This window comes from Armigeres subalbatus, chromosome 3 (assembly GCF_024139115.2).
Source record: "Armigeres subalbatus isolate Guangzhou_Male chromosome 3, GZ_Asu_2, whole genome shotgun sequence".
In the NCBI taxonomy this organism is placed as follows: domain Eukaryota; kingdom Metazoa; phylum Arthropoda; class Insecta; order Diptera; family Culicidae; genus Armigeres; species Armigeres subalbatus.
The window spans coordinates 186,803,733-186,816,259 of NC_085141.1; the positions used below are offsets into that span (position 1 = coordinate 186,803,733).

Consider the following 12,527-nt stretch of genomic DNA (forward strand, 5'->3'; position numbering starts at 1 on the left):
AAGAAACGGCCTTTAATCCTCAGCTTGCACATCCTTGCGTTGATTGGCTGCCACCCAATCACGCGTTGGCGCATCTTACCCAGCACTATGAAGCCGGTTCCCAGCTCGTTGGTGGTGCCACAGCTTTGGTAGAAGGTAGCCGCTCGATGCCCGCTTTTCCACACTTTCTGTCCTGTCCAGCAAATCTCCTGCAGCGCCACGACGTCGAAGTTGCGGGGATGTAATTCATCGTAGATCATCCTGTCGCAACCTGCGAAACCTAGCGACTTGCAATTCCATGTTCCAAGCTTCCAATCGTGATCCTGTATTCGTCGCCTAGGTCTTTGCCGATTATATCGAGTCGCATTATCTCTTATATTGTTCGTAATGATTGGTTTTCTAGGCGGCTTATTGGGCCTGCGCAAACCTCCTGTCTCGTCGGAGGGCCGTCGTGTCAGGGCTGTTTATCGTCCCACCTAACACCAGGACTTGGGCTTGTGCGCTTTGAGCGGCACACGGTCGCTTTGGTGGGGCCTACTTGCGGATACATGCAGCTTTTTATAGAGGTTTAACAGGGCCCACTGTCAAACCCCACCACATCCTAGGCAAGCCCCACAACTCGCAGATGGCCTGGGGAGGGATCGTCAAGCCCTTGGACATAGTCCCTGCTGCCCACGCCCAGACCGGTAGTCCTCTACGGACACGAGACCTGGACGATGCTCGTGGAGGACCAACGCGCACTTGGAGTTTTCGAAAGGAAAGTGCTGCGTACCATCTATGGTGGGGTGCAGATGGCGGACGGTACGTGGAGGAGGCGAATGAACCACGAATTGCATCAGCTGTTGGGAGAACCATCCATCGTTCACACCGCGAAAATCGGACGACTGCGATGGGCCGGGCACGTAGCCAGAATGTCGGACAGTAACCCGGTGAAAATGGTTCTCGACAACGATCCGACGGGCACAAGAAGGCGAGGTGCGCAGAGGGCAAGGTGGATCGATCAGGTGGAAGATGACTTGCGGACCCTCCGTAGACTGCGTGGTTGGCGACGTGTAGCCATGGACCGAGCCGAATGGAGAAGACTCTTATATACCGCACAGGCCACTTCGGCCTTAGTCTGAATAAATAATAATAATAGTAAGGCCGTCTTCAGTGTCTCGTACTTGAGAGTACGAGAGACTAAAGACGTCCTTATTGTTGAGGTCGAAATATGTATCTGTCAAGGTACAATTAAGTGGTGGAATTAAATAGGATTGTACAAACTCGTCTTATGACAAGAGATCGAATATTGTTGAAGCCAACAATGAGGAGTTCATTAGGTCGTGGCAATGTTCGATGTTTGCGTTTTTTGATGAGTGGCTTGATGATACACTGAAGCTTTCGACATTGATAGTAAGTTTTTGCAGCAAAATTTTCATCTCTTTCATTTCATCCTTCATTGCGGTTATTTCGTTGTCTCCAGGGATTTCGTTCTTTTCCGACATTTCAGCTGTACTTTTTTCCGTTTTTACAAGCGATTCCTTCATCCACAGTCAATCCAACACAAACTACATGAAATATGTTACCGTCCTCACAAGATCCATCACAAGTGACAGCAGGATCGTTGCATTTAATTATGTCCAGACATCCATCACAGAAAGTTATTACCATTTCGAAATATTGCAATCCCTGTTTAGTAAAATTTAGATTCGGCTATTGAAGTATAGATGGCAGGCCTGTGACAGAATTGATCTCAGCAAGCAATTTCGAGGTTGGTACAGAAATTGGTGAAATTTATTGTTTGACGGTTGATTGCCACGTTCTGCCGGGACCGTTGTTGCAGTGCGACCACTCGCGCCACGTCCTTCTCCGCCAGAATCCGTCTGCACTCTTCGTTGAACTAATTGTTCCATCTCGTCCCACATATCCAACGTTGCTCTCAGCTGCATCGTTAATGACTGCTTTAACAACTGTATTCCAGCAGTCCTCAAGAGGAACCCCATCGAGCTCATCCTCTTTTGGCAACTCTGCCTCGGGATGCTGCGCGTATGCAAAAGAAAAATCAGGTTGCTTCAGTCGCTCCAAGTCGTACCACGATAGCCGTCAGTAAAAAACATTGTTGATGACGGATAGCTTTGGGCGCAGTTTAACCATCACCAAAAAGTGGTCATAGTCGATGTTAGCACCACGATATGTCCTGACGTCGATGATGTCGGAGGAGTGCCGTCCATCAATCAGAACGTGGTCGTTTTGTGATTCAGTCAGCAGTTCTGATCTCCAGGTGTATCGATACGGAGGGCTGTGTTGGAAGTAGGTGCTGCGAATGGCCATATTCTTGGAATCGGCGAAATCAATTAGTCATTCATCAGCCGGTGAGCGCTGAACTTCCCAATAGTTGGTCTAAACACCTCCTCTTGGCCAACATGAGCGTTCAAATCTCCTATGATGATTTTGACGTCGTGTCTCGGGCAGCTGTAGTACTAACGTTCCAGATGCGCGTAGAATGCGCCCTTATCATTATCCGTGCTTCCGGAGTGTGGGTTATGGAGGTTGATGATGCTAAAGTTGAAGAACCGGCCATTGATCCTCAACATGCACATTCTCTCATTGATCGGCCACAAGCCGTGTTTCCAATCGCTATTTCCTTTCCCTCGCTGTGGTCTTCGCCGATTGTTCCGGTCCATATTCTCTAGTTGATTATTCGTTGCTTATTTTTGTGGGGGGTGAAAATAGTACAGCAACCATTCCCTAACTGGGCTAAAACACATCCCAGTTAACGAGTACATACCGCAGTTGACGAGGGGGTAAGTGATGTTTTTATTTCTTGACGGATAATTGATTTTTAAATAGGCTTAGCGAACGCCCAGTCAACCCTTTATAAGGCAGTGGCAACTATATTGTCACGAACAAATTATATGTTTTTCTATTTATCAACAAAATCTCTACTTATTATTTCCCATGTAGTGGCTTTATTTGCTTCCTAGTTACACCCCAGATGAAATTTAAGCCATAAAAAAATTGAAATTTCAATTTGAAAAAAGTTTTTTTTTACGAACAAATCGTAAGTTTCGAGTGGAAGAAGGATTTTCAGTTATAATTCGTTAATAAGACGACGAACATAAATTTTTTCCCGTTTGTATTAATTATTTTGAATCTCCTGTGTTAGATTATTACGTGATTAGCGTGAAAAAAGCTTTACCTTTCTGTATATTTGGTTTTTAGGGTCCCCCCTTGGGAACAAAAGCGTAAATTTTTTTTTCACTTATAATGCGTTTTCCGACTAGGACTCTTCACCAAAAAAAGTAACGTGCCTTGATTTGACTGGTTTTACGTAAAACCTAATTTTTAAAAATCTTTTATTTATTTTGTTGTTGCCTGTTTTCCCGCTTGCCGGGCAGTGGCAACTATATTGCCACCAATGTTGTCCCGCTTGACGGGCAGTGGCAACTATATTGCCACCAATTTTTCAATGTTTCTGAACTGTTTAATGTATAACAAACATACATTTGAGTTTAATACCATGTCAACATTGTGTCCTATTGTTGTTTTTGTTAATTTATTGTTTAGATTCGTCTGCCTTACAAAGGGTTAAGAATCAGTCCAGCTTAAAGGCGCCGTGGCAGCTACTGCGGCTGCCATGATTTTGTTTCTCTTTGACTGCATGGCAGCAGGTTGAATGATAGGAAAAAAAACGTCAATCATTCCCTTTGCAGGTTCCATATACGACAAATATACAATATGCAATTATGGGTATTAGATGACCAAAAGATATCCGGGACCCTTAGCTCTCCAACTCGTTAAGCCAAAATACATTACACAAAGTGCAGTAACTCCCCATATTCGCGAAATTTGTATATCGAACTTACCGGTGATGGAATTGTCACGAAAACTTCCAAGTCTTCTACCGTATGTTCCGCATTCGAAACAGTTGCATTATCTACAATGTCCAACGTGGAACCGTCTTTCGCGACATTATCATTTAATGTCAACTCGTCTATCGTCGCTCGCCGCGACAAAGTTCGTGCTGTAGTTCTTTCCAGGGTAATCGACGTTTTGAGACTGCTTCGTGAAGTACGAGTGGGAGTACACATTGCAAATATGTCTTTCCTCAATAGTGGTGTTCCAGTATTACGCTTTTTACCTGACTTCTCAGTGGTCAGGCTTAGTCGAGCGCCACCGTTGATTGTTTGATTATGCCCAAAAGAGTCGGAAGCCTAAAATGAAAAAAAAAAACTGTTACTAGAGTTTCTTACCCCAACATGCGTACGACTGCATTATTTAATTGATATTTATGACAGGAAGCTTTTTTCCTGAATTTTGTGGGCCCTGTGTACTGCCGTGTGTGGCATAATTGTCCCATTCGATTTTTCACTGATTTTGAGTTATTTGTTGGAATCATCAGAACTTATGTTAATATTTATAAGAAATTAATAAAAAGGGGAAGTTTGTTCTACGTATAGTAATAACAAAATGTAAATTTGAATATGTCAGTATTATTTGTATGTACGTTAAGCGTTAATTATTTATTGAGTTATTTCTATAATTGTGAGTTGTATCATTAATGTAAAACACACCTTATCTTCTATATTTTAGATCTGCTATTGTCACTGTGTTGTTGTCGATTGTCTGTTAAGTTTCAACTTAAATGTCTTATATCGTGATGTGCCCTAATTACGCGCGCGCCCTAACTTTGCACATTAAAAAATCATTTATTTTTCCAATTTTTAGGTACCAGTCAAAATTGAAAAATCTGGAGGATTACAAAATATCATTGTTGTTGAATGTTTTTCACGAAAAAATTTGAAAAACAAACTTGGTTTATGTTCCGTTCGTCACAGCAGCGACGATCAATATTGACGCAGCGTCGACTTTAAGAAGACAGCGACCCGCAATGCTATTAAGCCGGCCGGTGAACGAGAGCGTGCGAGCGGAAAATTTGGAACGAAGGACAGTCGCGTATAAGATCTCGAACAGTGTAGAGCGTTTTCAAAAATAAAGTAGAATTAAGTGTTAATGTGTTAATTAATTCGAACCGGTCTTTATTAATACAGTCCACTTCCGAAGATCCATCCATCCAAGGGAATCGTAATCCAAGGACACTTCCGTGTCATTCCAAAGTTTACGACGATTACCCTCCACCAAGTCTTATGGTCCACTGTTACGGAACAGTTTAGTACACCAAATAAAATTATTTCAATTTGATCCTCCCATCGACCGCCATATTTGCTTGTGCTTAGCACAGCGACGAAGAACATGACCCAAGTAAACAAATGATTTTACTGTACAAAACTGGCTACTTTTTGGAAATATTTGTATCCATTATGCTCTGTTGGATATGTTTATTCGTCATTACTATTGAAAAGTGTAAAATTTTATGTATTTTGTGTTTATTTAGACTTTTGCTTTGTGAGCGAAATTAGGTATATGAGAGTAATTATGGTGCCTAATTTCGTTTATTGTTGTTGCGTAGTTTCATTTGCAACATTCTAATGAAACAAAAGCAATAAAATACCCAGGACAGTTTTACACTGAATAGAACCCGAAAAGTTCATTCCCATACGCTTTTTATCTAATTTTCAGGCGCATAACCACCGACATTGACTAATGTTGACTAGAAAAATCTTATAGATCAGTGCCTGCAATAGCTACCAAATCCGATGTGTAAAATGATGCTAAAATGTGCGATGTGTAGAATGATGCTAAACTTAAGATAAAACTACAGCAGCTTTTTCGATAACGTATATAATATTGAAGATGTCTTGAATAAAACACATATTTGAAGATGTAAGAGATAGCGGAATTTAAGACTTTCTTTCACGACGTCTCGAAAATTTAAACTTTTTTTTACACACCAGCTAAACATTGCTCATACAATGCCTTTTTTCTTAAAATATGGTTTATATTTCAGAAGCAAACGATATTTTAGGAATTATGATTTGTGTCAACTAAAATGCATAAAGTAAAATCTAAGCAAAGCTCCAGGGTCGAAATATAGGCACATACCATTTCGACTAAATAATGGGTCACTGACGGCTGTCTGATACCGTTATCTGCATATTCTGAACAATGGATGCATGCTTCTATTGGTTAATTGATTATATTTCATCAAACCAATAACGATATTCAATTCCAAACATGAGCGAAGTTAGGAACACTTTTGCGCGAAATTAGAAACTATCCTATTTTCTTGCGCGAAATAAGGAGCATTCAACGGTCTCGGATTCATACTTCAATTTTTTTTAAATAGCAGCAAAATTTGCAAGTAACATTTTTTTGAGAACCTAGAATGTTTCTACCACGTGATGCAGTAGTAAATGTTTCCAAATGGCTACTGTGTGTGTGTGCTTCATCCTCTATCCCTCACCCAGCCGGGGGTGTCGATCAAGTAGTACTACGAATAATTTGATCAGATCTCATGTTCCGTTATGGTGCCCTTTTTGTTACGAAGACTAGTACTACAAAAAGGAATCACTTCTGAAGCAAGGAAGGTTTCTTCAGAAGTGTAGCGAATGGGATGTACTAGTTGATCATAACAGGTACAGCAAGACTTCACAAGGACGCCCTTATTCGTACTAACTACTCAGGGAGTAGAAGGTCGAGAAGAGCCACCGTTGCTAACTAGAGCTTGAACCGGATACCTGGGACTCCCACAGTATCCGCGGCAATAGCAGCAAACGATGCCCTGTACGTATCTAGTGTTTATTTTTTTATTCATATATTGGTGAAGCGATCAGAGAAGAAAAAGTAAAGAATTGGAACGTGCTCACCAATTCAGTTCATCCATCTTTGCTTCCTTTTAGTTCTGTTTGAAGTTCTGGTTCGTTCCGAAGAACCACTCCTACAAAATCTTCTCCCTTGTTCCGGTTTCGATGCCACTGCCACCGTCGCAATTATTTCTTCTATTGATGGTGGCAGAAATAGTATCCTCTTCTCTGCTACAGACGGCATGCCTAGAGCTGGTTCACTGTACTGTGTCCAGTGCTTGTATCGTTGATGAAGAGGTCCAGGGTTACCGCTGGGGTGGGAGTCGAGCCGGGTCAGGTGAAATTTCTGCTGCAGATAGGTCCAGAGCTGGCATCATCATATGAGGTGGTTGACTCAATATCAAGTTCGCAGAATATTAAAATTTTCACAAACTTCGAAAGTTAGAAAAGAACGAAAAAAATGACAGGAAAAAAAATGAACCGTCTTGCTTAGCCGAAGCCTACTTCTCCAAATGTTTCCAAATGGCCACTACATGTTTTTTAATGAACGTTTTAACTTTGTCAGATCTTAAGTGCGCGAAATTAGGGTACTTCACGGTATAACTTCGTCTTATTAGTGTTTTAGTCATTGTTAGATACAGTGTGTATAAAACTACAAAAGAATAGTTAAGTATTGCCTTACAAATCCTTTGTGTCCTTCCTCTATCTATCAATATCTGCCTTTTATCAAATTCTATTTTATCTTTTATAGCTCAATCTCTACTTTTTTCTTTTGTCTTTCTTCTATCTCAGAATTTCAATTTAATATGTTCTATCCAATAGTAGAGTAAACAATTTCTCAAACACAACAAAAAAATCCTATCTAAATACCTAAATCTAAAATTTTCAATATTATTATTTCATTCATTTTTTCATTTCTATTTTTTTTTTATTCCTACGGTTTTTTCTTACTTGATTTCTGGTTCTAGGTATTATGTTAAGACTTATCATCGTAACCAATGCAAAGTTTATGTAGGAAATATTCATTGTTATGGAGAAACATAAATTCAGATTCCTATCATTAAGCTATTTTCCATTGATTTAATTGCATCGAAATTACCATTTTGAATTTTCCAACCTGATGCAAATTCTGATGAGTCTAAATAGTTCTCCACTTCTAATTGAAAACATTCTGAAATTTGAATGTCTCTAAAATAGAAGACTAATCTATTGTGATTCATGACTTCTCAATTTCAATCTATATTACAACCTATCATATCCTACCTGTGGCCACGCGTTGGCTTCGCTACTTCCAGTTGACGAGAAATTGGTTAATTTCCCGACCCCTTGGAAAGTGCTAATGAGCCCTAGCTCCATGTAAAGAGCTATACCGGATAAGTATGCCGGGACATACCATCAGGGGCTCAGTCTGCAAAGCAGCCGATCCACTGTGAATCGTTAGAGGTGCACTGAAGTGCTCCAATTGTGATATGATACACAGATAAATATTATCTTCAGTGCCGTCAGCCCCCGTGGGTAGGGTATTAAATATTTTGGTGTATTTCATGCAAAATGCCCTACTTTGACATGTAACTTAGTAGATGGCCGATTGAGTTGAAATTTTGGCAGCGAACTACAGTTATGTTAAAATTTAATATAACTTGTCATAAGACGAATTTGTACCATCCCATTTAATTCCACCACTTGATTGTACCTTGACAAATACGTATTTCGACCTCAACAGTAAGGTCGTCTACAGTGTCTCGTACTTGACTCGACTTACGAGACACTGAAGACGACCTTACTGTTGAGGTCGAAATACTTATCTGTCAAGGTACAATCAAGTAGTGGAATTAAATAGGATGGTACAAACTCGTCTTATGACAAGTGAAGACATTCCAATAAAAAGCTCAACATAATTTTCCTAAGGATGATAGGGGAAAGGACGGCTTTGGCAAGTTTTGTTCTATTATTGTCAGGGGGGTTTTTGTTTGTCCAAATTTTATGAAATTCGGCCACAAAATTCTTCGATATGCAAAGAATGTTTAGCCCAAATTTGAAGATAATTGTTTATAGAAAACCCCCCTGACAATAATAGGACAAAACTTGCCAAAGCCGTCATTTCCCCTATAATTTGCTACTAACCACTCGTTAAAAACTTACAAATTGTTCAACAGAAATTTGTATTTGTGAGATACAGGCCAATTCGAATGTCAGAGGGGAACGGTTCGGCACTTCATCCCATTGCTCCTATATCTATCCTATCAAAAACAAAGCATTGAAAAGGAATTTGGTCTGTTTATTATTTTTGTGATTTTTTTAACCAGTGAACACGCGTGATAACAAAAAGAAGTGACGAGGTTTGTGCTGTATTTCTGTGTTTTCAATGAGAGCAACTATCACTAAAGCAGAGGGAATAAAGGCAATGAAAATAAATACTATTCACATTGGAATAAAGGGTTGGTAGGAACGGATGGCAAACTAGTTAAAAATAAAATCTCACAACAAAGATGTCATGATTTCTTCAGAGTGATGCCAAGATTGCCGGAGGTGTGTCAGACACAGACACAAAATATGACGAGTAGCAGAAAAATAAGTAATCGTCATAACAACTTACCAATGAAGAAGCCGAAAGTTCCGCTAGCCCAACTAACGATTGTTCCTCGAATTCAGTGTGTGGATGGTTGGAGCCATTTCCAGTTTCTGTGGATTCATTCCGTAAGTCAATTCCAGTGTGATTAAAACTTCGGCCGATTAGTATCGACTCTCTCATAGCGTCATCGGTGATTATTCTTGATGCTCTTTTTGGAGACGATGTTTCCTCATTTGTTGCTTCATCGACAAAATGCATTTCTTCTTCCGTCATCGTTGTGGCGGAATCTGTATTTGGAATTGATGATGCAGAAATTTCAGCCAGCGCTAACCGAGGCGATGTCACTGGTGTTTCAGTTTTTGAAGCAGTTTTCCGATTCCGAGGAGTATGTACAGACTGTAAATAATTTAAATAATTTTAAAATTGATCAACGAGATAGTTAATTGATTACTATACCGATGATGAAGTAATCGCGTCCCATGTTTTCGAAGGGCTCTCTGCATTTGAATCAACTGCTTCTTCAACAGCCAAGCTTGAGGAAACCTGCTGACCAGCTTGACTAACTGTTGTAATTTCACAAATCGTTGATTGCCGCGAAGAACACGACTCCCATTTAGAATCTGTCTTTTCTGCATTATTCCGCAATGTACGAGTAGGAGTACACATCGCTAAGATGGCCTTTTTTAGAAGAGGTGTGTCTTTTGAATTTTTCTTAATTTGTTTTCCGACGGTCATGCTTATCCGATTGTTATCATTGATTGTTCCACTCTGCCTAAGAGAGCTCCTTCCTCGACGAACAGGGGTGTTGGATGCCTAAACAGATAAGTAATTGATTTACCTTTACGATTTATATCTCCTAAAAAAATAGTCTTACCGTTCCAGAACCAGTCGATTGATTTCGATCAACAACTTCCTCTGATGGATCCGATTCCTGTAGTGCGGCGTCCTGCGCTTTTTCAAACATTACTTCAGACTTGTTGCTAACATTATGCGTGGCTGTGCTACGATCTGGCGACGCTTCTCTGGAAACGATAGAGCTATCAATAGTGACATCGGCTTGCACTTCGTTTTCCACGGCAGTATTTTCTGATTCCTGCTCAACATGTGAACCGATATCGTTTTGAGAAACGCTGAGTGTATTCATGGATTCTTCCTGCATTGGAAAATGTTCCATTGTTTGAATCGATTCATTCAGTAGTGGCGTTCCAATAGCCATATAATTGCTGCTAGGTGACGCGCTACTCGCGATTGCTATCGAATGTCGCTTAGTTTGTTTAATTTCTGATCGTGGAATGGATGCCGTAGTTCTTCTTCTCTGGAGAAGTATTGAAGTCGACAATGTTGGTGCATCAGCAATAATTTGGCGCTTACTAGAAGTGCTGGTATTTTCCTCTTTTTCTTTTTCGGGGTTATCCATATCGGCTTCACTGAGCTGTTCTACCAAATTTGATTGCTCCAAGGTGCTAAAAAAAACATGTCATAGTTTATGTTCAGGTCACAAGCATTGCATAATAAAAGTTATTCAATTATCACTGGAAAAGTATTGGGACTTCATTTTTTGATGGGTGGGATCAATGACTTACCTATGATTATCAAATGGTACGTCTCCAGTATGTACGTGCTTTTCTTGCGTCGTATTAGCGCCCATGTCACTAGACAGCCGAACATCAGGACTAAAGTCATCGGCGCCTCTTTTTGCAGAGCTTGCTGTTATTGATTGCCTAGGTGTAGAATTAGCCGAAGTGGCTATCGTTGAATTATCCTCGCTCGTGATAGATTTGCTATAATCAAACAAGAAATTATATACCTACTTATTTTAAAAATACAAATGTTATTCTTCAAAACAGAATTACTCTATTAATATCTGGAATTCTTAAATACATATTGCGCTTGAATTTAATCCATTAACTTCGTTGTACACCCGATTCTTTTTTTTAACACGGGGGACACGTTCCATGTAAAAAAAAGTTTTCAGTTTAAAATTCGAAAATCCGTTAAAATTTTTTTTTCATGATTTCTCGACGTAATCTGCAAAATGGAGCTGTTAAAATTTGTTAACATTTTGTTAAGGATTTTTTTTTAAACGACCGTGTAAAAAACCGGGAAAAACAATCGGGTGTAGGGTAACCGTACCCTTAGTGGAGGTAGCACCAGTAGTGGAGGTAGTGGGGTTTTAATGAGATTTATCATATTTATATAGTTTACGATGGTTTCAGTTGATGCGTCGTGCTTTAAATATCCTGTTAAATGCAACTTATCTTAAGATTTCGCTTGAAAAACTATTGAAAACAATGATTTCCCTTAACAAAACTGACTCCCTTGCACCTATAGTGGTGCAACTGTACCAATAGTTGCGAGTCTTATAAGAAACCAATGGATAGCGACTCTATAGGAACCAAAATTAATTTGTACCACCACTAAAGGAACAGTGTACCCATAGTGGTGCAAGCAATATTTGATAATTGTTGATGTTAAATGATATCTATCTCATTTTTTTTAGCAAATTTATTAGAATTAATTGCATATTATTCGGCAACTCGGCCGTACGAAAACCATTTTTTTTGTTAAATATCTTGGCTGTGCATATGCACAGCATATGTTTCGAAATGGACAAATTGATATGAAATTTGCGAAAAAGAATCCACGTGTCTTGGAGGGACTCGAACCTCAACCTCCTACTCTCTAGATAGGCGTGATAACCCCTACACAACAAGACCACTTAAAGGTCACGTTTGCGGAAAAGCCATCAGAATCCGAGTACCAACCTCCACCGCGGTTAGCTCTCTTTTTTGCAAATTGAATATCTTTCGGATGCTTGATTTGCCCAATCTCCACATTTGCTTTACTGTTGTATATCCACAGCCAAGCGAGTGCACATTGTTTATTAAACGAGAGGATCGCACTCCATGGCCCCCAGCAACGGACTGGGCGGGACGGTATAGAATGCGAATTCAATCGCACTCTGCTGTGCCAAAGGCTTGCTTGGCTAAAGCATTTGATGAGTTTGATTGCCTTTACGTAAACGGTCGCGTGTACTCAGACGACTAATGACGGTGAAAGACCGACACTTGATTACAATTAATTGCATATTATTCGGCAACTCGGCCGTACGAAAACCATTTTTTTGTTAAATATCTTGGCTGTGCATATGCACAGCATATGTTTCGAAATGGACAAATTGATATGAAATTTGCGAAAAAGAATCCACGTGTCTTGGAGGGACTCAGAACCCTCAACCTCCTACTCTCGAGATAGGCGTGATTTCTCCTACACAACATGACCACTTAAAGGTC

The 12,527-nt window shown here is 40.0% G+C and overlaps 1 protein-coding gene across 1 annotated transcript in view; it reads right to left on the bottom strand.

Moving 5' to 3' along the window:
* LOC134226888 (mucin-17-like) overlaps positions 1-12,527 on the bottom strand; it is a 45,064-nt gene that overhangs the window by 15,315 nt on the left and 17,222 nt on the right. The window contains exons 6-10 of the mRNA XM_062707967.1: positions 10,818-11,015; positions 10,109-10,697; positions 9,691-10,047; positions 9,259-9,630; positions 3,825-4,172 (exon numbers count right to left, since the gene is read on the bottom strand). Of these exons, the coding sequence (XP_062563951.1) occupies positions 3,825-4,172; positions 9,259-9,630; positions 9,691-10,047; positions 10,109-10,697; positions 10,818-11,015 (1,864 nt within the window). The remainder of the gene's footprint in view (positions 1-3,824; positions 4,173-9,258; positions 9,631-9,690; positions 10,048-10,108; positions 10,698-10,817; positions 11,016-12,527) is intronic.